This window comes from Bombina bombina, chromosome 4, assembly GCF_027579735.1.
Source record: "Bombina bombina isolate aBomBom1 chromosome 4, aBomBom1.pri, whole genome shotgun sequence".
Classification (NCBI taxonomy): Eukaryota; Metazoa; Chordata; class Amphibia; order Anura; family Bombinatoridae; genus Bombina; species Bombina bombina.
Window position 1 is genome coordinate 1,091,001,088 of NC_069502.1, and position 25,964 is coordinate 1,091,027,051.

General features: G+C 42.2%; 1 protein-coding gene across 1 annotated transcript in view; it reads left to right on the top strand.

The window, feature by feature from the left end:
• The window catches only part of LRPPRC (leucine rich pentatricopeptide repeat containing), a gene marked incomplete in the record, with an annotated part of 877,407 nt that overhangs the window by 724,244 nt on the left and 127,199 nt on the right, over nucleotides 1–25,964 (top strand). The window contains 1 exon segment of the mRNA XM_053712282.1: nucleotides 24,075–24,208. Within this exon segment, the coding sequence (XP_053568257.1) occupies nucleotides 24,075–24,208 (134 nt within the window).

A 25,964-nucleotide genomic window follows, 5' to 3' on the forward strand; every position in this document is an offset into this window, starting at 1 on the left:
GTGGGAGGGTTTTTAAGGGTTCATGGAGCTTTGGGAATCTTTGCGTCGTCCTAGTGGGGAATCCCCAGGAGTAATGTCTCATGGACTCTCACCACCATGAATAAAAATTGATTTATAAGGTAAGCATAAAGTATATTTTTAAGATTCTCTCTGCACCTTATTTCTAAACCTTCTTTTTACTACCTAGTAATAAAAATGGGCTAACTTACCTTTACCAGATGCATCACTTACTCGATTATTGTTATTTGAGAACTCTTACAATACCTTCCAACTTCATAGTTTTGTTCTCATTTCTGAAGCCACTGACTCTTTTTTGGTTTTCCCTCTGTATAGCTCCAGAAACAGTCACTGGTGATTGTCATACTTTGACTAACCTCAGATTTCAAGATTGAATCCCTAACTATAATTGCATATATATATATATATATATATATATATATATATATATTGTATGTGTGTTTGTGTGTATATATGTATTTTCCATCTAAAGGGGAGTAGAGTCCACAGCTTCATTTATTACTTGTGGGAATTAAGAACCTGGCCACCAGGAGGAGGCAAAGACACCCCCGCCAAAGGCTTAAATACCTCCCCCACTCTCCTCATCCCCCAGTCATTGTTTGCTTTTCGTTACAGGAGGTTGGCAGTGAAGTGTTGGAAGATTCGGAGCAGTCTCTTATGGAGGGTAGTACTCTTTAAAATGGGACTGGAGTTGTTCTGTCACCCTCTCAGTGAGAGCATGTGTGAAAAGAGTGAAAGAGTCCGGAGATGCAGGGAAGAGTCTTTCTGCAAAACCATCCCAACTCACATTAACAGCTCCATAAGCAATCAGCATTGACGAGTTTCGCTGCCTGCTTCCTGCACTCAAGTCCATGTCAGGAGCGATGCTACTACACTGTCATACTTGAGAGGCCATGTTCCTGTTCCACAGCATAGATTCTGGTAAGGTTGTTTCATTTTTTATATACATAATGATAATGCAAGAAGACAGGGTCACAGTGTGACGCCTTTTATCTTTATAGAATCAAGGGTTAATATCCCTGGAAGAGGGATTATTGAACAGGGGGAGTTTGTAAATAATGTTATTTGTTGTGTCATTGCTGCGATATGTGTGAGATGAGGCTCTGGCAATGGGTGGACTACAGGTTTCATTACCGGGAGTTACTTTACGCGTCCGCTTTGGCAAATTTTTTGGTCCCTAGTGCAGTGCTCAACTCTGTTCCACATGCCTTGACAAGATTACTACATCTAGAAAGAATAAGATATTTCGTATTACTGAGCTGTCCACCTCTGAGGGTTCTCCGTCCCGTGAGGTGCGTTCCCTACATTCATCTCCGATTACACATGCAGCTCCCCAGGGCACAACTAATCCTCCTTAGGGAGAGGGCCTCGGGCCATCAGATTTTGCGGGTCAACTGCAAACAGCTGTGTCTGCGGTGATTAGTGCCTTACCACGTTCTACTAAGCGCAAGCATAGGGTAAAACATTGCAGCCCGGCCCAGGGGTCATCTACTCCAATGGATATCTTGGAAAGATTATCCGCTGACGAGGACAACTCCGACTCTTCAGAGGACGTTCCTTCTGGGTCGAAGTCTGTGTCATCTAAAGGAATTTATGCTTTCTACTGCAGCAAGTACTTGCTACGCTGGAGGTTCCGGAACCGAAGCTACCGGAGGATCCTTCGATTCCTAAACTTAATAAAGTATATGAGGACAGTGTGGTGCCTCAGACCTTCCCGGTTCCTTTTAAGATGGCTAACATTATTAAGAATGAATGGGAGAAATTGGGTTCATCCTTTTCCCTTTCCTCTTCTTTTAAGAAACTGTTCCCCGTTACGGACTCTCAGCTTGAGCTATCGGGGACTGTCCCTAAGGTGGATGGTGCTATCTCCACGCTCGCAAAGTGTGTGACGATTCCTCTCGAGGATAGTTCATTGTTTAAGGAGCCCATGGATAAAAAGTTAGAAAATATGTTGAGAAAGAAGTTTCATCACACAGGGTTTGTTTTTCAGCCGGTAGCAACAGTAGCTGCGGTATCCGGAGCTGCGACATATTGGCTAATCCCTGTCTGAGATGGTCAAGAGACTTCCCTTGACGAGCTAGAGGATAGAATTAAGGCCTTGAGGGTAGCTAATTCTTTTATTTGTGACGCCAATATGCAGATTATTCGCCTGAATGCAAAAATATCAGGTTTTCTCCAACATAGGTGTGTCCGGTCCACGGCGTCATCCTTACTTGTGGGATATTCTCTTCCCCAACAGGAAATGGCAAAGAGCCCAGCAAAGCTGGTCACATGATCCCTCCTAGGCTCCGCCTACCCCAGTCATTCTCTTTGCCGTTGTACAGGCAACATCTCCACGGAGATGGCTTAGAGTTTTTTAGTGTTTAACTGTAGTTTTTATTATTCAATCAAGAGTTTGTTATTTTAAAATAGTGCTGGTATGTACTATTTACTCAGAAACAGAAAAGAGATGAAGATTTCTGTTTGTATGAGGAAAATGATTTTAGCACCGTAACTAAAATCCATGGCTGTTCCACACAGGACTGTTGAGAGCAATTAACTTCAGTTGGGGGAACAGTGTGCAGTCTCTTACTGCTTGAGGTATGACACATTCTAACAAGACGATGTAATGCTGGAAGCTGTCATTTTCCCTATGGGATCCGGTAAGCCATGTTTATTAAGATAGTAAATAAGGGCTTCACAAGGGCTTATTAAGACTGTGGTGAAATTTTGGTGAATTTTGAACAATTCCTTCATACTTTTTCGCAATTGCAATAATAAAGTGTGTTTAGTTTAAAATTTAAAGTGACAGTAACGGTTTTATTTTAAAACGTTTTTTGTGCTTTGTTATCAAGTTTATGCCTGTTTAACATGTCTGAACTACCAGATAGATTGTGTTCTGACTGTGGGGAAACCAAGGTTCCTTCTCATTTAACTATATGTATTTTATGTCATAAAAAAATTTAGTAAAAATGATGCCCAAGATGATTCCTCAAGTGAGGGGAGTAAGCATGGTACTGCATCATCCCCTCCTTCGTCTACACCAGTCTTGCCCATACAGGAGGCCCCTAGTACATCTAGTGCGCCAATACTCCTTACTATGCAACATTTAACGGCTGTAATGGATAATTCTATCAAAAACATTTTAGCCAATATGCCCACTTATCAGCGAAAGCGCGACTGCTCTGTTTTAGAAAATTCTGTAGAGCATGAGAACGCTGATGATATGGTTTCTGAAGGGCCCCTACACCAGTCTGAGGGGGCCAGGGAGGTTTTGTCTGAGGGAGAAATTTCAGATTCAGGAAACATTTCTCAACAAGCTGAACCTGATGTGATTACTTTTAAATTTAAGTTGGAACATCTCCGCGCTCTGCTTAAGGAGGTGTTATCCAATTTGGATGATTGTGATTATCTGGTCATTCCAGAACCACTATGTAAAATGGAAAAGTTCTTAGAGGCCCCGGGGCCCCCCGAAGCTTTTCCTATATCCAAGCGGGTGGCGTACATTGTTAGTAAAGAATGGGACAGGCCCGGTATACCTTTAGTACCTCCCCCCATATTTATAAAATTGTTTTCCTATAGTCGAAGAAAGGACTGATGGCAGACAGTCCCCAAGGTCGAGGGGGCGGTTTCTACTCTACACAAGCGCGCCACTATACCCATAGAAGATAGTTGTGCTTTCCAAGATCCTATGGATAAAAAATTAGAAGGTCTGCTAAAGATGTTTGTTCAGCAAAGGTTCCCTTCTACAACCAATTGCATGCATTGTCCCTGTCACTGCAGCCGCGTGTTTCTAGTTTGATGAGCTAGGAAAGGCGATTATTAGTAATTCTTCTTCTTATGAGGAGATTATGGACAGAATTCGTGCTCTTAAATTGGCTAATTCTTTCACCCTAGACGCCACCTTGCAATTGGCTAGGTTAGCGGCGAAAAAATTCTGGGTTTGCTATTGTGGCGCAGAGCGCTTTGGTTAAAATCTTGGGCAGCGGATGCGTCTTCCAAGAACAAATTGCTTGACATTCCTTTCAAGGGGAAAACACTCTTTGGCCCTGACTTGAAAGAGATTATCTCTGATATCACTGGGGGCAAGGGCCACGCCCTTCCTCAGGATAGGTCTTTTCAAGACCAAAAATAAACCTAAGTTTCGCCCCTTTCGCAGAAACGGATCAGCCCCAAGGGCTACGTCCTCTAAGCAGGAAGGTAATACTTCTCAAGCCAATCCAGCCTGGAGACCTATGCAAGGCTGGAGCAAAGGAAAGCAGGCCAGGAAACCTGCCACTGCTACCAAGACAGCATGAAATGCGGGCCCCCGATCCGGGACCGGATCTGGTGGGGGGCAGACTCTCTCTCTTCGCTCAGGCTTGGGAAAGAGATGTTCTGGATCCTTGGGCGCTAGAAATAGTCTCCCAAGGTTATTCTCTGGAGTTCAAGGGGCTTCCTCCAAGGGGGAGGTTCCACAGGTCTCAGTTGTCTTCAGACCACATAAGAAGACAGGCATTCTTACATTGGGTAGAAGACCTGCTAAAAATGGGAGTGATTCATCCTGTTCCATTAGGAGAACAAGGGATGGGGTTCTACTCCAATCTGTTCATAGTTCCCAAAAAAGAGGGAACGTTCAGACCAATCTTAGATCTCAAGATCTTGAACAAGTTTCTCAAGGTTCCATCGTTCAAGATGGAAACCATTCGAACACTTCTTCCTTCCATCCAGGAAGGTCAATTCATGACCAAGGTGGATTTCAAGGATGCGTATCTACATATTCCTATCCACAAGGAACATCATCGGTTCCTAAGGTTTGCATTCCTGGACAAGCATTTCCAGTTCGTGGCATTTTCTTTCGGATTAGCCACTGCTCCTAGGATTTTCTCATAGGTACTAGGGTCCCTTCTGGCGGTGCTAAGACCAAGGGGCATTGCTGTAGTACCTTACTTGGACGACATTCTGATTCGAGCGTCGTCCCTTCCTCAAGTAAAGGCTCACACGGACATTGTCCTGACCTTTCTCAGATCTCACGGATGGAAAGTGAACGTGGAAAAGAGTTCTCTATCTCCGTCAACGAGGGTTCCCTTCTTGGGAACTATAATAGACTCCTTAGAAATGAGGATTTTTCTGACAGAAGCCAGAAAAACAAAACTTCTAGACTCTTGTCGGATACTTCATTCCGTTACTCTTCCTTCCATAGCGCAGTGCATGGAAGTGATAGGTTTGATGGTAGCGGCAATGGACATAGTTCCTTTTGTGCGCATTCATCTAAGACCATTACAACTGTTCATGCTCAGTCAGTGGAATGGGGACTATTCAGACTTGTCTCCGAAGATACAAGTAAATCAGAGGACCAGAGACTCATTCCGTTGGTGGCTGTCCCTGGACAACCTGTCACAAGGGATGACCTTCCGCAGACCAGAGTGGGTCATTGTCACGACCGACGCCAGTCTGATGGGCCGGGGCGCGGTCTGGGGATCCCTGAAAGCTCAGGGTCTTTGGTCTCGGGTAGAATCTCTTCTACCGATAAATATTCTGGAACTGAGAGCGATATTCAATGCTCTCAAAGCTTGGCCTCAGCTAGCGAGGGCCAAGTTCATACATCAACCATCAGGGGGGAACAAGGAGTTCCCTAGCGATGGAAGAAGTGACCAAAATCATTCTATGGGCGGAGTCTCACTCCTGCCACCTGTCTGCTATCCACATCCCAGGAGTGGAAAATTGGGAAGCGGATTTTCTGAGTCGTCAGACATTGCATCCGGGGGAGTGGGAACTCCATCCGGAAATCTTTGCCCAAGTCACTCAACCGTGGGGCATTCCAGACATGGATCTGATGACCTCTCGTCAGAACTTCAGAGTTCCTTACTACGGGTACAGATCCAGGGATCCCAAGGCGGCTCTAGTGGATGCACTAGTAGCACCTTGGACCTTCAAACTAGCTTATGTGTTCCCGCCGTTTCCTCTCATCCCCAGGCTGGTAGCCAGGATCAATCAGGAGAGGGCGTCGGTGATTTTGATAGCTCCTGCGTGGCCACGCAGGACTTGGTATGCAGATCTGGTGAATATGTCATCGGCTCCACCATGGAAGCTACCTTTGAGAGACCTTCTTGTTCTAGGTCCGTTCGACCCACTCCAGCTGACTGCTTGGAGATTGAACGCTTGATCTTATCAAAGCGAGGGTTCTCAGATTCTGTTATTAATACTCTTGTTCAGGCCTGAAAGCCTGTAACCAGAAAAATTACCACATAATTTGGTATATCTGTTGGTGTGAATCTGCAGGATTCCCTTGGGACAAGGTTAAGATTCCTAAGAGTCTATCCTTCCTTCGAGAAGGATTGGAAAAAGGATTATCTGCAAGTTCCTTGATGGGACAGATTTCTGCCCTGTCTGTGTTACTTCACAAAAAGCTGGCAGCTGTGCCAGATGTTCTAGCCTTTGTTCAGGCTCTGGTTAGAATCAAGCCTGTTTACAAAATTTTGACTCCTCCTTGGAGTCTCAACCTAGTTCTTTCAGTTCTTCAGGGGGTTCCGTTTGAACCCTTACATTCCGTAGATATTAAGTTATTATCTTGGAAAGTTTTGTTTTTGGTTGCAATTTCTTCTGCTAGAAGAGTTTCAGAATTATCTGCTCTGCAGTGTTCTTCTCCTTATCTGGTGTTCCATGCAGATAAGGTGGTTTTGCGTACTAAACCTGGTTTTCTTCCAAAAGTTGTTTCTAACAAAAACATTAACCAGGAGATAGTTGTGCCTTCTTTGTGTCCTAATCCAGTTTCAAAGAAGGAACGTTTGTTGCACAACTTGGATGTAGTTCGTGCTCTCAAATTTTACTTAGCAGCTACTAAGGATTTCAGACAAACTTTGTCTTTGTTTGTTGTTTATTCTGGTAAACGGAGAGGTCAAAAAGCAACTTCTACCTCTCTCTCCTTCTGGATTAAAAGCATTATCCGATTGGCTTATGAGACTGCCGGACGGCAGCCTCCTGAAAGAATCACAGCTCACTCCACTAGGGCTGTGGCTTCCACATGGGCCTTCAAGAACGAGGCTTCTGTTGATCAGATATGTAAGGCAGCGACTTGGTCTTCACTGCACACTTTTTCTAAATTTTACAAATTTGATACTTTTGCTTCTTCTGAGGCTATTTTTGGGAGAAAGGTTTTGCAAGCCGTGGTGCCTTCCATTTAGGTGACCTGATTTGCTCCCTCCCTTCATCCGTGTCCTAAAGCTTTGGTATTGGTTCCCACAAGTAAGGATGACGCCGTGGACCGGACACACCTATGTTGGAGAAAACAGAATTTATGTTTACCTGATAAATTACTTTCTCCAACGGTGTGTCCGGTCCACGGCCCGCCCTGGTTTTTTTAATCAGGTCTGATAATTTATTTTCTTTAACTACAGTCACCACGGTAACATATGGTTTCTCCTATGCAAATATTCCTCCTTAACGTCGGTCGAATGACTGGGGTAGGCGGAGCCTAGGAGGGATCATGTGACCAGCTTTGCTGGGCTCTTTGCCATTTCCTGTTGGGGAAGAGAATATCCCACAAGTAAGGATGACGCCGTGGACCGGACACACCGTTGGAGAAAGTAATTTATCAGGTAAACATAAATTCTGTTTTTCCGTCCTAGCCCGTAGGGCTCTGTGGCTGAAGTCATGATCTGCAAACATGACCTCTAAATCTAGGCTTCTATCCCTTCTTTTTCAGGTAAAGATCCTATTTGGTCCAGGACTGGTCTCAATCATATCCACGGTCACGGGAGGCAAGGCTGTCTTCCTGCCACAGGTTAAGAAGGCTAAACCTAAGGGACCTACTTTTCGTCCCTTTTCGTTCGGACAGGGCCCTTCGCCAGCAGTCCGCGGCGAAAGCAGAGCAGTCCAAGGGAACTTGGAAGCCAGCTCAGACAAAATCGGCATAAAGGGGCGGCCCCCAACCGGTCAACGGACCAAGTAGGGGGCAGATTATCTCTCTTCTCAGAAGTTTGGTTGCTGGATGTTCAGGACCCTTGGGTTCTGGAGGTCATCGCCCAGGGGCAGATTCCTCCTGCCAAACCTGTCTTCAAGTCCAGAGAAGATGGATGTCTTTCTAGAATGCGTGAGGGATCTCTCTTCTCTGTGAGTAATTGTACCAGTACCTCCAGCAGAGAGAGGTCTAGGGTACTATTCAAACCTTTTCGTGGTCCCAAAGAAGGGCACGTTCTGCACAATTCTGGACTTAAAATGTTTAAACAAGTTTCTGGCCGTTCCATCATTCAAAATGGAAACAATCAGATCTATTCTGCCCCTAGTTCAAGAGGGACAGTTCATGACAACAATAGACTTGAAGGATGCCTACCTTCATGTGCCAATCCACAGGGATCACTTCAGGTTCCTGAGATTTGCGTTTCCGGACCAACACTTCCAGTTTGTGGCCCTTCCCTTTGGTCTGGCGACGGCCCCGAGAGTCTTCACAAAAGTTCTGGGGGGCGCTGCTTGCAGTAGCAAGATTGAGGCATTGCTGTGGCGCCCTATCTGGATAACATCCTAGTCCAGGCACCGCCGTCCAGTCTCGCAGAGGAACACTCGAGGGCTGCTCTTCTCCTCAAATCTCACGGATGGAAGATAAACTCACGAAAGAGTTAACTAGTTCCCAGCAACAGGGTGGAATTCCTGGGCACGATAAAAGACTCTATATCCATGAAGATATTTCTAACAGATCAGCGACGCAGGAAGATTGCGTCCACCTGTCTTGTCCTTCAGTCCTCCTCAAGACCCTCTGTGCTCAGTGTATGGAGGTGATTGGGCTCATGATATCCAGCATTGATGTCATTCCATTCGCCAGGTTCCATCTCAGACCTCTTCAGCTGTGTATGTTGAAGCAGTGGAACGGCGATCACTCAGACCTATCCCAACAGATTTCTCTGGATGAGGGAATCCCTCTCTTAGTGGATCCGTCCGGAACAACACTCCCAAGGGACATCCTTCCTGAGACCATCCTGGGAGATTGTGACCATGGACGCGAGTCTGGCAGGATGGGGGGCTGTTTGGGGTGCCAGGATGGCACAAGGAAGGTGGACTCGAGAGGAGTTTCTCCTCCCGATCAATATTCTGGAACTTAGAGCCATTGAAAGCTTGGCCTTTCCTCGGGTCGTTCAGCTTCATCAGATTCCAGACAGACATTACCTCGGTGGCCTACATCAACCATCAGGGGGGACGAGAAGCTCTCTAGCAATGGAGGAGGTATCTCTGATATTGGTATGGGCAGATTCCCACAACTGCTCGCTATCAGCAATCCACATTCTGGGTGGGGACAACTGGGAAGCGGATTATCTCAGCAGACAATCCTTCCATCCTGGGGTATGGTCCCTCCACCCGAGGTATTTGCGGGGATCTGTCGCATATGGGGGACGCCGGAGATAGATCTCATGACGTCCAGACTCAATTGCAAGCTACCCAAATACGGGTTGCAGTCCAGGGATCCCCAGGCAGAGCTGGGCGGTGCCTTGGGGGTTCAACCTAGTTAACATTTTTCCACCGTTGCCACTTCTGCCTCGTGTAGTGGCCCGCATCAAACAGGAGCAAGCTTCGGCTATACTGTTCGCTCTGGCGTGGCCGCGGAGGACGTGGTTTGCGGATCTGGTAAGGATGTCATCTTCTCCGCCATCGAGGTTACCCTGTCACAAGGATCTGCTGGTACAGGGTCCCATCCAACATCAAAACCTAGATTCTCTGAGGCTGATTGCGTGGAGATTGAACACTTAGTCTTAGCCAAGAGAGGACTCTGAGAGAGTGATTGATACTCTCGTTCAGGCCAGGAAGCCGGTCTCTCATCGCATCTATCATAAGGTGTAGAGGACTTAATTGTCCTGGTGTGAGAAACATGGATATCCTTGGCACAAGGTTAAGGTATCTAGGATTCTGTCCTTTCTCCAGGATGGGTTGGAGAAGGGGCTTGCTGCCAGTTCCTTAAAGGGACAGATTTCTGCGTTATCTGTTTTGTTGCACAAGAGGCTCGCAGAGCTTCCTGATATTCAGTCTTTTGTTCAGGCTCTGTCTAAAATCAGGCCTGTCTTTAGACATTCTGCTCCACCCTGGAGCTTGAACTTGGTTCTTAAGGTGTTGTACAGGGTTCTGTTTGAACCTATGCACTCTATTGACATTAAGATTCTTTCTTGGAAGGTTTTCTTCCTGTTGGCTATTGCATCGGCACGCAGAGTATCTGAGTTGGCAGCCTTGCAATGTGAGCCTCCTGGTTTTTTTTCTCTGGTTTGGAATTTTTTCCCAAGGTTGTGTCTAACCGTAACATCAATCAGGAAATAGTTGTTCCTTCTTTGTGTCCTAACCCTTCTTCCCCTAAGGAGAGGTTACTCCATAATTTGGATGTGGTTCGAGCCTTGAAGTTTTATCTTCAGGCTACGAAGGATTTCAGGGAAGGGAGAAAGGCTTTGGTGTACTCAGGATAGGGTCCGCCTCCTTTTTACCCTCCCGTTTTTTCATTCAGTGTCCTCTAGAGCTTGGGTATTTCCCATAAGTAATGAATGAAGCCATGGACTCTCCTCCCCTTTAGATGGAAAACATAACTTATGCTTACCTGATAATTTCATTTCCATTGTGGGGAGGAGAGTCCACGGCTCCCGCCCGTTTCTCCGGTAGGCAACCTAAATTTAGTTTTATTCTTCTGGCACCATTTATACCCTGATATTTCTCCTACTGTTCCTTGTTCCCTTGGCAGAATGAATGAGGGGGGGAGTGGGGGAGGTATTTAAGCCTTTGGCTGGGGTGTCTTTGCCTCCTCCTGGTGGCCAGGTTTTTTTAATTCCCACAAGTAATGAATGAAGCCGTGGACTCTCCTCCCCACGATGGAATTAAATTATCAGGTAAGCATAATATATGGTTTTTTTAATATTGTATAGGATCCATACCAACCACATATTTAAGTGAAAAATCCAATCAAACTTTCATGTAATTGCAAAGAAGAAATTTTTCGGCAAATGTTCTGGAAGTGAGTCATTTGCTTGGTTTTGAGAAAATTGATTTTTAATCAAAATGGTGCTGAGAGAGATCCACAATTTTTAACTAAAGTTTTTGCTTACATCAATCCAGACAGGGCATTTCTCTGCCATCCTTTTTCCCCCTCATCTCTCTTCATTGAGAGAGAAAAATCTAGTGAGTTGTGTGAATATGTTGCATCAAGTGTTGTCATACGTAATAGTAAGGGTCTGTATCTGGTTAGTCATCGTAAACTAGATAGATTGTTCCCTTTATCAATAAAACCTTTGGTAATCAGATTTGGCAAGGCTTAAACTTTTAGTGAAAAGCACAAGTTTATTACCTTATATGAAGTAATCATCACAAAACTCTGTAGGAAAAGAGGATTAAGTGATCCTTAAAGGGACAGTCAAGTCCAAAAAAAACTTTCATGTTTCAAATAGGGCATGTAATTTTTAACAACTTTCCAATTTACTTTTATCACCTATTTTGCTTCGTTCTTTTGGTATTCTTAGTTGAAAGCTAGACCTAGGAAGGCTCATATGATAATTGCTAAGCCCTTGAAGGCCGCCTCTAATCACATGCTTTTGTATTTGCTTTTCACAGCAGGGGAGAGCTAGTTCAAGTAAACCCTATAGATAACATTGTGAGCACGCCCGTGAATTGTGGCAGACACTGCACTAATTGGCTAAAATAAAAGTCAATAGATAATAAATAAAATGTCATGTGATCAGGGGGCTGTCAGAAGATGTTTAGATACAAGTTAATCACAGAGGTAAAAAGTGTATTATTATAACTGTGTTGGTTATGCAAAACTGGGAAATGGGTAATAAAGGGATTATCTTTCTTTTAAAGCAACAAAAATTCTGGTGTTGACTGTCCCTTTAAGTAACGCTTCCTTAGTTAGGTGCAAGACCGTTCCTGTCCATAAGCACAGAGTTTATAGTTTGTCTTTTTTCTACTCTGTTTACTTTTGAGATAAGAAACGTGTTTGTTTCTCCTCTGGTGGAAGTGAATATAGAAGCAGTTAGTGCATTTTCTTGTCTTTAGGGTTTAGATGAGGTAGGACTTGAGGAATGATGTTTTTGTACTGATGCTTGTATAGTGGTGGGGTGTGACTTAATGCAGAGGATTTGTGGGAAACCTAAAGGAACATTAAACACTACATTTCATGCACCTCCCTCTAATCATGGGTTCCGCCATTATGGGACCTAGGTGTTACACTGCAGGTATCTGAAGGAGTATTGCTGCTCATGTGCAAACATGTCAGCAATGGAATGCAACAAAATTTCAGCATGGCAGCACCCATAATTAGGAGGTGGGGAATATTCTCAATACTATACGTATAAAATGTACTTGGTGTTTAATCTCCCTTTAAGGCATGTTTTTTCACCTTCTTAACCCTAATCTCCACTGGGCTAGATTCCCTCTGTTCTCTCTCCATACTTCCTACCCTTTGTCACACTTATATTATCTCCCTACCCCTCTCATTTTGCTTCCTCTCTTTCCTCTCCTGCCCCATCTTATTTTACACCCTTACCTCTCTTGTCCACTTCTCTCTCCCATTCTTCTCTTCTATGTAACCATTGCTCATCTTACTTTACTCAAGTAAACTAGTCCTCTTCCCTCTTTTCATGCATTCTATCTCCCATCATTCTTTCTCACTTCTTTCACTTCTGCTTAGCCACCAGTTCTTTCAGGGTTTTTGTAATTCATAAAGGTTATACTTCGGTTTAAAATAAAAGTATAATCTTTACAGAAAAAATGTAGGTTTAATCTGCATAGGCTTTGTTTAATAGTAACCATAATTCAGCTTGCATCCTTGGTCCAGCCCAGTCCTATTTCTATATGATTGTCTCTTTGAACTTTTAGAGAGGTTATTGGCTCCTTTGCCTAAATTTTTACTCACTCCCCATACGCTTCTAAACATTGTTTCCAAAATTAGGTCAACATAGTTTTTAAATTAATATATTTGAAACAAATTAGGAATTATTTTCAATTTAACATTTGATTCAGTGCCGCTGCTCGTCTTGGGCCATTGCCCTGTGGTTTTAACTTCAGAGGAATTGAAGCAGCAGAGCTCAGCTGAACACACCGTTACCAAATAGGGATTGTCATATTGCGTTACTAAGATGTTTTCTATGCGTATAGGTACATCACACGCACATTAATTTATTAACTCTGTCCCTTGAAGGCTAACACAGAGCTACAATCTGTTGAACACATTATATTTATTATCAGTTTTTGAATCAGGGAGGACAGTTCTGGAAGATGCAGGTAAATATTTAATTTAATATTACAAGAAATACAGTAATAGTTTTCTACATGAATTATTAAAATTCCAGCCCTTAATGTTTTATTTTTTCTTTCTTTTTTTTCTCTTTTGCTTTTAGGAACCATTTCTCACCGGCTAGCTAGTGGGAAAGTCAGTTTTGTTCATTGATAAAAGCAGCATTAATGTCAAAATTACTAAGGCATTTGCCTGGTCAATCACATTTATGCAGCATAGTCTTTCTATTTTTATTTTATTTTTTTAATGTCTGCAGAAAAATATATAATTGCACACAAAATGGGGACACTATTTTTCATTGCACTTTCCTAATGAAACATTGTATGGAGGATTTAATTTTCAGTTTAATGTCCCTTTTTAAACACAAATGTTTAAATGTGCATTATACAAACATATTCTAAACTACAATTACAGCCTGAAGTAGAAAACTGGCATTTTCTGTAAGCCTCTGTTTAAAACATTGGGCAAGATTACAAGTCGCACGTTATAAGTTTTCCGCACACAATGCGATCTTTACACAATCAATTTCCATTGCTCAGCTATTACAAGTTTTGAAAAATCGTGATTACACGCGCACATTCACCTTTTACGCAAAAATCCTTTTCGCACTCGAAGAGCTGTGGTCAACATTTTTGCGCAACACTTGAAAAATACATTGCAAAGTACACTTACACTCATATTAACACTGTCTAATAAAAAAAAATTTAAAAAAAATATTGCGCAAAAAAGTTATAAGAGCTCAAAGAAACGAGATCTCTGGTGTAAGAAATAAAAAGCCAACACAGGGATTTTACATTGACATACATACACATATATTGAGAAACATGGTTTTACATGTATAGAGATATGTTTAACTATGGAGATAATGAAATGATTTCTCTTGTAAGGTGTATCCAGTCCACGGATCATCCATTACTTGTGGGATATTCTCCTTCCCAACAGGAAGTTGCAAGAGGACACCCACAGCACAGCTGCTATATAGCTCCTCCCCTAACTGCCATATCCAGTCATTCTCTTGCAACTCTCAACAAAGATGGAGGTAGTAAGAGGAGAGTGGTAAAATATAGTTAGTTTTTTTCTTCAATCAAAAGTTTGTTATTTTCAAATAGTACCGGAGTTGTACTATTTTATCTCAGGCAGTATTTAGAAGAAGAATCTGCCTGCGTTTTCTATGATCTTAGCAGCTTGTAACTAAGATCCACTGCTGTTCTCACGTATGTCTGAGGAGTGAGCTAACTTCAGAGGTAGAATGGCGTGCAGGTTATCCTGCTATTGAGGTATATGCAGTTTTTTTTTGGTTTTTTTTAAATATTTTTTATTGAGACAAACAAAGCAGAGTAAAGTGATACAGCTCCACAAGAGTATGTGCATAGGTATTACAAACATATAAAGGTAAACAATGAATCTTAGATGTTGGTATGATAGAGATTAGCTTGCTCTTTTCACATACATAGTTTTTTTATTGCTGAAGAATATGAGTGTGGAGTTGCTTAGAGAGGAATATAGGGTCTCTTTTTAATGTTATATGGGATATAATGAATATAAGTTAACAAAGCTATATCCCTGCTTCGTAGTGGGATGGGGCAAGAGAACCACTCCTTGTAGACTGAAATGTGTTTTAAGGAGTAATATGGTAAGAGATCTACTAGTCTACTTGTGGTAAAGAATACCTTTATCTAATAGCTGGCGGGGACTTTTGGAATAATCGTGGGATCTGTGTCGGTAAGGGGATATAGCTTAACAAGAATATTGTAAGAGGAGGAAAGACTACAGCGGACAAGAGCCGCTTAAATTAAAGAAAAGTGGGTATAGGACCCAGTATTGGGGGGGGGGGGCGTAGCTATTCTGGAACTCTCTACATGGAATGTAGCTGGTACAAAAAAAATATAAAAGTATGAGAATATAAAAAGGAGGAAGTGGGGAGGCTGAGCCTGATAATTACTCTAGATATATGTTTGGAGTCTAAAGGGCGGGGGGAGGGAGACTTGCTTGTGCTTAATTAGATATTCTCTAATCTCAACCATGGGGAGTTTGGCTTACAAGATAAGGGGCAGTAGGTGCATTCTGACACAGTAGCGTCTCTTGGGTGACAGTTATTACATAGACCAACATTAGTTATGCATAGTTATCACATACAGTACAGTCAATTTATCTAGCCAGAACATAATAGAGCCAAGCTAGAATCAGAAAACTTTTAAATTAAACTCCATTCAGCATGAGTGACAAAAGTGATTTCAGCAAACTGGTAGGTAGTCAGTTTGCATGAGAGGGAGCAATTGTCAGTGTCTAGCTTGGCATAACAAGGTGATAGTTCAAATAAAACAGGCTTGGCTACCTCCTAAGTTGTTTGACATCTAGGGTTGTTATAACACGATACAGGGCTAAACAATAGTGTAGACTAACTTTTCATACTCTATATATAGCAAGCATGTACTGAAATTTTTTTTTATTTTTTTTTTTGAGGGACGTAGTTTCATATGATTTAACTAATAGCAGAGGAGCTAGACAAATTCCATTAATATGGCCCATACATGACTTTTCTATATTAGCTAAGAGCAAAAAAGGGGGGGCAATAATGTGTAACCCTGACAGAGTGACTTCATATTAAATAAAACAAAACTCTATATCTAAATTTAATTATGCATCTTAAGGAATAGGAACTTATAACATGGTAAACAGTCATTAATGACCTAACTAAAACCTGGAAGGCTATGTAGATAGGTAGTAGCGCTCAGCCCACCCCGGATTTCGGGTGAGCCAAGTAGAATAGCATCAAAATGGAGATGAGATGCCATGTCAATCCCAGATCCTGCGACTGTGTCACTAAGTAAACAACATAGTCCTGGGGAGAACAGGTTAGTGAGACGTGCTCCATCTCTAGCAAAGTCTGAGCTGATTCTGACGTCTTCTCTCCCCTCCTGCTGAGGATCATCTCAGATAAGGTAGCGTGTAGGGACCCGGCTTCTGGGCGGTTGTGAGAGAATGTCTCGCGTTCTAAGGGTGCCAAATGCGTCGGTGTATGCTTAGTCTGCACGGCAGTCAGGTCAGCGTCTCTCGCCCACTGACTACCAGCTGCCTCTGAGGTGGCCATCAAGATCTCCTGCTGCGGGGTCGTCCGTGGTTCCTGCGTTAGTTGCTTAGCTAGGTCAAGTAGCGCTAAGAAGCTTTGCCGCACATCAGAGAAGTGGTCATCTAGATGTGACAGCCTCGTATCCTCCTCTTTGTCTGTGAGTTCCATGTCGTCGGGAGGTCAATACAAGCACCGATAAGTATCTGCAGGGAGATGTTGAGAACTCTGTCGCCCTCCACCTTCCCCTGAAGCAGTGTGTACCAGACACCAGCGGGAAGGGGAAATCGGGGGGGTGGGGGTTCAGCCGCTCCTAACTTGAAACCCAAAGTGCGCTGTTAAAGTGAGGCCGTGTTGATAAAACTGGAATGTAGTAGAGGCTTGGGTATAAGTCAAATGATAGTCTCAAAGTCTCGTTAGTCTACTACTCACTACTGAACAGTGAGGTACATCATTCCGTTTTAGTGAGGAAGTAGAGAAGGCCTAAAATGGTGGCTCAGCTTCACAATGGTTCAGAGCTGCGTCATACCGGAGCATAATGTCAGAGCTTCCTTATTTTAGTCTCACGCAAACTGGCTTATGTTCCACTTGATAATATGTCGGAATTATGGATAAGTTAAGTATAGTCATTAGGAGATGGAGACTTTTAGTAGGTTAATATAAGATTCTTTTGGAGAGCTCAGTGTAGAGACGTCTTCTCCTCTTGGCAGTTAGCTCCGCCCCCGTATATGCAGTTTTAAGTTTTTCTAGGGACTAGAAAATGCTGCTGGTACCTGATTAATGTAAGTTAAGCCTAAAAACAGTGATTTAATAGCGACTTGTATCAGGCTTACTACCAGAGATATATACTCTGATAATATGGCAATATAAAACGTTTGCTGGCATGTTTAATCGTTTTTATATATGCTTTGGTGATAAAACTTATTGGGGCCTAGTTTTTTCCACATGGCTGGCTTGATTTTTGCCTAGAAACAGTTTCCTGAGGCTTTCCACTGTTGTAGTATGAGTGGGAGGGGCCTATTTTAGCGCTTTTTTGCGCAGTTAAAATTACAGACAGAGACATTCAGCTTCCCTCAGCAGTCCCCTGCATGCTATAGGACATCTCTGAAGGGCTCTAAAGGCTTCAAAAGTTGTTTATTGAGGAAGGTAGGGCCACAGCTGAGCTGTGGCAGTTGTTGTGACTGTTTAAAAAACGTTTATTTCGGGGGGGGTTTATCTGTTTTTTGCATTAAGGGGTTAATCATCCATTTGCAAGTGGGTGCAATGCTCTGCTAACCTATTACATACACTGTAAAAATGTAGTTTGATTTACTGCCTTTTTTCACTGTTTTTCAAATTTTCAAAGTACCGTTTTTTATATTTGCTTGTTAACTTGATTTAAAGTGTTTTCCAAGCTTGCTAGTCTCATTGCTAGTCTGTACAAACATGTCTGACATAGAGGAAACTCCTTGTTCATTATGTTTAAAAGCCATGGTGGAACCCCATATGAGAATGTGTACTAAATGTATTGATTTCACTTTAAATAATAAAGATCAGCTTTTGTCTTTAAAAAATTTATCACCAGAGGATTCTGACGAGGGGAAAGTTATGCCGACTAACTCTCCCCACGTGTCAGACCCTTTGACTCCCGCTCAAGGGACTCCCGCTCAAATGGCGCCAAGTACATCAAGGACGCCCATAGCGATTACTTTACAAGACATGGCGGCAGTCATGAATAATACACTGTCAGCGGTATTAGCCAGACTACCTGAATTTAGAGGAAAGCGTGATAGCTCTGGTGTTAGGCGTAATACAGAGCATACAGATGCTTTAAGAGCCATGTCTGATACTGCCTCACAATATGCAGAAGCTGAGGAAGAAGAGCTTCAGTCTGTGGGTGATATCTCTGACTCGGGGAAACCTGATTCTGATATTTCTACTTTTAAATTTAAGCTTGAGAACCTCTGTGTTTTGCTTAGGGAGGTTTTAGCTGCTCTGAATAACTGTGACACAATTGCAGTGCCAGTGAAATTGTGTAGACTGGATAAATATTTTGCAGTGCCGGTGTGTACTGAGGTTTTTCCAATACCTAAAAGGTTTACAGAAATTATTAATAGAGAGTGGGATAGACCCGGTGTGCCGTTTTCCCCCCCCCCCCCTCCTATTTTTAGAAAAATGTTTCCCATAGACGCCACCACACGGGACTTATGGCAAACGGTCCCTAAGGTGGAGGGAGCAGTTTCTACTTTAGCAAAGCGTACTACTATCCCTGTCGAGGACAGTTGTGCTTTTTCAGATCCTATGGATAAAAAATTAGAGGGTTACCTTAAGAAAATGTTTATTCAACAAGGTTTTATCCTGCAGCCCCTTGCATGCATTGCTCCTGTCACTGCTGCTGCGGCGTTCTGGTTTGAGTCTCTGGAAGAGGCTTTACAGACAACGACTCCATTGGATGACATACTTAACAAGCTTAGAGCACTTAAGCTAGCTAATTCTTTTGTTTCTGATGCCATTGTTCATTTGACTAAACTAACGTTTAGCTAAACTAACTAAAAGCTAAGAATTCTGGATTTGCCATCCAGGCGCGTAGGGCGCTATGGCTCAAATCTTGGTCAGCTGACGTGACTTCAAAGTCTAAACTACTTAACATTCCCTTCAAGGGGCAGACCCTATTCGGGCCTGGTTTGAAGGAAATTATTGCTGACATTACTGGAGGTAAAGGTCATGCCCTTCCTCAGGACAGGTCCAAATCAAGGGCCAAACAGTCTAATTTTCGTGCCTTTCGAAACTTCAAGGCAAGTGCAGCATCAACTTCCTCTGCTACAAAACAAGAGGGAACCTTTGCTCAGTCCAAGACGGCCTGGAAACCTAACCAGTCCTGGAACAAAGGCAAGCAGGCCAAAAAGCCTGCTGCTGCCTCTAAGACAGCATGAAGGAATGGCCCCCTATCCGGTAACGGATCTAGTAGGGGGCAAACTTTCTCTCTTCGCCCAGGCGTGGGCAAGAGATGTTCAGGATCCCTGGGCGTTGGAGATTATATCTCAGGGGTATCTTCTGGACTTCAAGGCTTCTCCTCCATAAGGGAGATTTCACCTTTCACGATTATCTGTCAACCAGATAAAGAAAGAGGCATTCTTACACTGTGTGCAAGACCTCCTAGTTATGGGAGTGATCCATCCAGTTCCAAAGGAGGAACAGGGACAGGGATTTTACTCAAATCTGTTTGTGGTTCCCAAAAAAAGAGGGAACCTTCAGACCAATCTTGGAACTAAAGATCTTAAACAAATTCCTCAGAGTTCCATCATTCAAAATGGAAACTATTCGGACCATCCTACCTATGATCCAGGAGGGTCAATATATGACTACGGTGGATCTAAAGGATGCTTACCTTCACATTCCGATACACAAAGATTATCATCGGTTCCTAAGGTTTGCCTTTCTGGACAGGCATTACCAGTTTGTGGCTCTTCCCTTCGGGTTAGCTACAGCCCCAAGAATTTTTACAAAGGTTCTGAGGTCGCTTCTGGCGGTCCTAAGGCCGCGGGGCATAGCAGTGGCCCCTTATATAGACGACATCCTGATACAGGCGTCAAACTTCCAAATTGCCAAGTCTCATACGGACATAGTTCTGGCATTTCTGAGGTTGCATGGGTGGAAAGTGAACGAGGAAAAGAGTTCTCTGTCCCCACTCACAAGAGTTTCCTTCCTAGGGACTCTGATAGATTCTGTAGAAATGAAAATTTACCTGACGGAGTCCAGGTTATCAAAACTTCTAAATTCTTGCCGTGTTCTCCATTCTATTCCACGCCCTTCGGTGGCTCAGTGCATGGAGGTAATCGGCTTAATGGTAGCGGCAATGGACATAGTTCCGTTTGCGCGCCTACATCTCAGACCGCTGCAACTATGCATGCTCAGTCAGTGGAATGGGGATTACACAGATTTGTCCCCTCTTCTAAATCTGGATCAAGAGACCAGATATTCTCTTCTCTGGTGGCTATCTCGGGTCCATCTGTCCAAAGGTATGACCTTTCGCAGGCCAGATTGGACAATTGTAACCACAGATGCCAGCCTTCTAGGTTGGGGTGCAGTCTGGAACTCCCTGAAGGCTCAGGGATCGTGGACTCTGGAGGAGAAACTCCTCCCAATAAATATTCTGGAATTGAGGGCAATATTCAATGCTCCTCAGGCTTGGCCTCAGTTAACAACCCTGAGGTTCATCAGATTTCAGTCGGACAACATCACGACTGTGGCTTACATCAACCATCAAGGGGGAACAAGGAGTTCCTTAGCGATGTTAGAAGTCTCCAAAATAATTTGCTGCGCAGAGAAACACTCTTGCCACCTATCAGCGATCCGTATCCCAGGTGTAGAGAACTGGGAGGCGGATTTTCTAAGTTGTCAGACTTTTCATCCGGGGGAGTGGGAACTCCATCCGGAGGCGTTTGCTCAATTGATTCATCGTTGAGGCAAACCAGAACTGGATCTCATGGCGTCTCGCCAGAACGCCAAGCTTCCTTATTACGGATCCAGGTCCAGGGACCCGGAAGCGACGCTGATAGATGCTCTAGCAGCGCCTTGGTCTTTCAACCTGGCTTAAGCGTTTCCACCGTTTCCTCTGCTCCCTCGACTGATTGCCAAAATCAAGCAGGAGAGAGCATCAGTGATTTTGATAGCGCCTGCGTGGCCACGCAGGACCTGGTATGCAGACCTAGTGGACATGTCCTCCTTTCCACCTTGGACTCTACCTTTGAGACGAGACCTTCTACTTCAAGGTCCTTTCAATCATCCAAATCTAATTTCTCTGAGACTGACTGCATGGAGATTGAACGCTTGATTTTATCAAAGCGTGGCTTCTCCGAGTCTGTCATTGATACCTTAATACAGGCACGAAAGCCTGTTACCAGGAAAATTTACCTTAAGATATGGTGTAAATATCTTTATTGGTGTGAATCCAAGAGTTACTCATGGAGTAAGGTTAGGATTCCCAGGATATTGTCTTTTCTCCAAGAGGGTTTGTAGAAAGGATTATCAGCTAGTTCTTTGAAGGGACAGATCTCTGCACTGTCTATTCTTTTGCACAAGCGTCTGGCTGATGTTCCAGACGTTCAAGCGTTGGTTAGAATCAAGCCTGTGTTTAAACCTGTTGCTCCCCCATGGAGCTTAAATTTGGTTCTTAAAGTTCTTCAAGGGGTTCCGTTTGAACCTCTTCATTCCATAGATATCAAACTTTTATCTTGGAAAGTTCTTTTTTTGATGGCTATTTCCTCGGCTCGTAGAGTCTCCGAGTTATCGGCTTTACAATGTGATTCTCCTTATCTGATCTTCCATGCAGATAAGGTAGTTCTGCGTACAAAACCTGGCTTTTTGCCTAAGGTGGTATCTACTAAGAATATCAATCAAGAGATTGTTGTTCCATCATTGTGTCCTAATCTTTCTTCAAAGAAGGAACGTCTTTTACATAATCTGGACGTGGTTCGTGCTTTAAAGTTTTACTTACAAGCTACTAAAGATTTTCGTCAAACATCTGCTTTGTTTGTTGTTTACTCTGGACAGAGGAGAGGTCAAAAGGCTTCGGCAACCTCTTTCTTTTTGGCTAAGAAGCATAATCCGCTTAGCCTATGAGACTGCTGGACAGCAGCCTCCTGAAAGGATTACAGCTCATTCTACTAGAGCTGTGGCTTCCACTTGAGGCTTCTGTTGAACAGATTTGCAAGGCGGCGACTTGGTCTTCGCTTCATACTTTTTCCAAATTCTACAAATTTGATACTTTTGCTTCTTCGGAGGCTATTTTTGGGAGAGAGGTTTTACAGGCAGTGGTACCTTCCGTTTAAGTACCTGCCTTGTCCCTCCCTTCATCCGTGTACTTTAGCTTTGGTATTGGTATCCCACAAGTAATGGATGATCCGTGGACTGGATACACCTTACAAGAGAAAACACAATTTATGCTTACCTGATAAATTTATTTCTCTTGTGGTGTATCCAGTCCACGGCCCGCCCTGTCATTTTAAGGCAGGTCAAAATTTTAGATTAAACTACAGTCACCACTGCACCCTATGGTTTCTCCTTTCTCGGCTTGTTTCGGTCGAATGACTGGATATGGCAGTTAGGGGAGGAGCTATATAGCAGCTCTGCTGTGGGTGTCCTCTTGCAACTTCCTGTTGGGAAGGAGAATATCCCACAAGTAATGGATGATCCGTGGACTGGATACACCACAAGAGAAATAAATTTATCAAGTAAGCATAAATTGTGTTTTTACATTACAATCTTATGCATATTAATATTCGCATATAGATCTCGAGATATCTAGATATCATATACATATCTCTCTATAAATAGATATATCATCACATATATAGAGAAATATTTATTTATAAATAAATAGAACATATTCCTTTACAAAAACATTTTCGCAATATGAAATATTCGCATTTTCATTTACACTTTTCAAGGAGAATACATCAAGGACTTTGCGCAACATATTAGGGTTTTTGTCTGTTTATTTTTTTATTTTATTTTTTGTCTTCTCCATTGACTTCTATGGGGAATACGTGAACGTGCATGTGATTTGGCTATTTAGATTACGCGGCTTAACGAGCTTGCAAAATAAATTATTTCTTTCATATAGGAGTTTACAAGCTAGTTAATGATGGGATATACATTCCTACCAGGAGGGAGCAAAGTTTCCCAAACATCAAATGCCTATAAATACAACCCCCACCTCACTCATACCTCAGTTTTAAAAACTTTGCCTTCCTAGGAGGTGGTGAAGCATGAATTCACCTATGGAAATTTATTCATAAGGTTTTCTGCAAATCAACTTGTAATAGCTGCGCAACCCCAAATGCGAAAACACCATAACGTGCGCTGTGTTTTCGCAACTGATTTGCTGCGCGACTTGCCCAACGTGTATTATTCTGCACATACTACACACAAGCAGATTATACTAATCAATGTCTCACACAAACAGACATCTGCTAAGTCTGGGCACTACTGGTATACATTTTAGGAACCTCTATTACTAAATATTTCCAAGTTTCTAATGCGTCACAACATGTTTCTTAAACTCCTTTGAATTCCTAAATTTGCTTTTGCAACATCTGTTGCACCTCAGTGAGTCTACTAATGTAATATGTATTAGAAGGGGGTAATATGCTAAAGTTAGGAATATGAAGGCAATTGTGTGCCACTAGTCATTTGTCTATAGCAAACCATCAATGGGACCATTGATTATAGTATAAATGCATAATCAAGAAAAGCATGATTAGAAGACAATGCAATTGCGCATTACCTGTGTCATGTGACAGCCGTCTCATATGTATGTAATGTGTAATCTTGCACATGCTCAGTAGCAAGCGATGCCTTTTTAAAGTATGTGCATAAGACTGTCCACAAATTGATGATGTAAGTAAATTGGAATGTTTTTTTTGTTTGTTTTTTATTTATTATTTTAAATTTCCCATTCTATCTAAAAATGAAAGTGTAATTTTGACTTTCATGTTCCTTTAAACACTTGAAATATATGGTTAAAGTAAGATACCACCACCAACAATTTTAAAGAGAATTCTAAGTTTAGCAAATAGAGAATGTAGCATCAGAATGAGCATACAGTTATTAGTTATCTGGGGATCGTGACACCATAGGTTATTCTGATTCCCTGTTCAATGGTTAGTTGCTTAAGGAAAATATTATCCTCTTCAAATTATTTTCTGTGTTGAAATGAATATTTAGTACGTAATGTTCTTCTGTTGGATGGATTTTTGAATTTGAATGTTAAGCCTGTGGTATTTGTATTTTCAGCGGTAATGTGGATGAAGCCATAGAGTTTGTTGAGCCATTGTACAACTCAGCCGATCAAACTTCACAAATCACAAGTATGGCATATGTGTTCAAAAAGGTGATTGATGAAAACATGGAAACAGCACTAGATAAATGTAAGTTGGGACTTCTGTTTTTTTTTATCCATTGCTTTTGTGCGAATCAAAGTTCTAACCCAAAATTCTGCATCATTTGTAAAAGCCTGGTAATGCATTTGATTTCAATATGCTTTTAGTATAAGCCTCTTCTTTGTTACATGATGTTGTTCACCAAAGATGCTTGTTTTACATAGATGGACAGAAGAACGACTCTCATAATATAATTAGATCCATTTTGCCTACTATTTGGTCCACAGTTTGTTTTTTTTGGGGGGGTTTGTTTGTTATTGTCTTTTAAACATTGACTGATGCACAGGCATGGTGTTGACCTTACAGATAAAGAGTTTCAATTCAAGTATACAGACTAAACTAAAAGAGTTTCCTTTGTGGTGTTAACGGACCATGTATCATGTGATAGCCATCAGCCAATCACAAACACATAGGTATATACTGTGAATTCTTGCACATGCTCAGTAGGTGCTGGTGACTCAAAAAGTGTAAATATAAAAAGACTGCACATTTTGTTAATGGAAGTAAATTCTAAAGTTGTTTAAAACTGCATGCTCGATCTGAATCGGGAAAGTTTAATTTAGGCTTGAGTGTCCCTTAAATACAATAACTATAACCTAGATTACAAGTTTTGTTCTATAGAGGGTATTTAACGAATGCAACAAAAGTTGCGTTATTTCACCCTGCATAGTGCTTCCATTACAAGTTTTAGAAAAGCCGGCTTGTGCGTGCGATATGGTTGCGTTGAGCTCCATATCGCACAAAATACAAGCGCTGCTTTGACGTGCTCGTGCACGCTTCTCTCCATAAGACATCAATGGGGAGAGTGTGTTGGAAAAAACACCTGCGATCGCGGAATGAAAAGCTCCGTAACACAGCCCTATTGATGTCTATGGGGAAAAAAAGTTACTTTTAAACCTAACATAAACCCCACGTCTAAACACCAATAATCTGCTGCCCCTGACACCTACATAATGTTATTAACCCCTAATCTGCCGCTCCCGATATCGCTGCCACTATACTAAAGTTATTAACCCCTATTCCGCCGCTCCCCGACATTGCCGCCACTAAATAGTTATTAACCCCTAAACCTCTGGCCTCCCACATCACTACCACTAAATAAAACTATTAACCCCTAAACCGCCAGCCCCCCACATCACAACAACCTAAATTAAACTAGTAACCCCTAAACCTAACACCCCCTAACTTTAGCATAATTAAAATGAAGCTAAATTAGTTACAATTATTAACTAAATAATACCTATTTAAATCTAAATACATTCTTACCTGTGGAATAAAACCTAAGCTAGCTACAATATAACTAATAGTTATATTGTAGCTAGCTTAGGTTTTATTTTTATTTCACAGGTAAGTTTGTATTTATTTTAACTAGGTAGACTAGTTAGTAAATAGTTATTAACTATTTACTAACTACCTAGTTAAAATAAATGCACACTTACCTGTGAAATAAAACCTAAGCTGCCTTACACTAAAACATAACATTACAAAAATAAAAAAACCTACCATTAAACCATACCATAAAAATAAAGTAAAACCTAATCTACCCATTGCCCTGAAAAGGGCATTTGTATGGGCAGCTCTTTTGCTGCCCATTAAAAATATAAAAAATGTCTATTCTAAAAAACAAACAAAAAAAAACACCCCAAAACGGAAAAAAAAAATTACACAAAATAACAAACAAATTATCAAAAATAATAACAATTATTCCTATACTAATACCCATTTAAAAAAAAAAAAACATGCC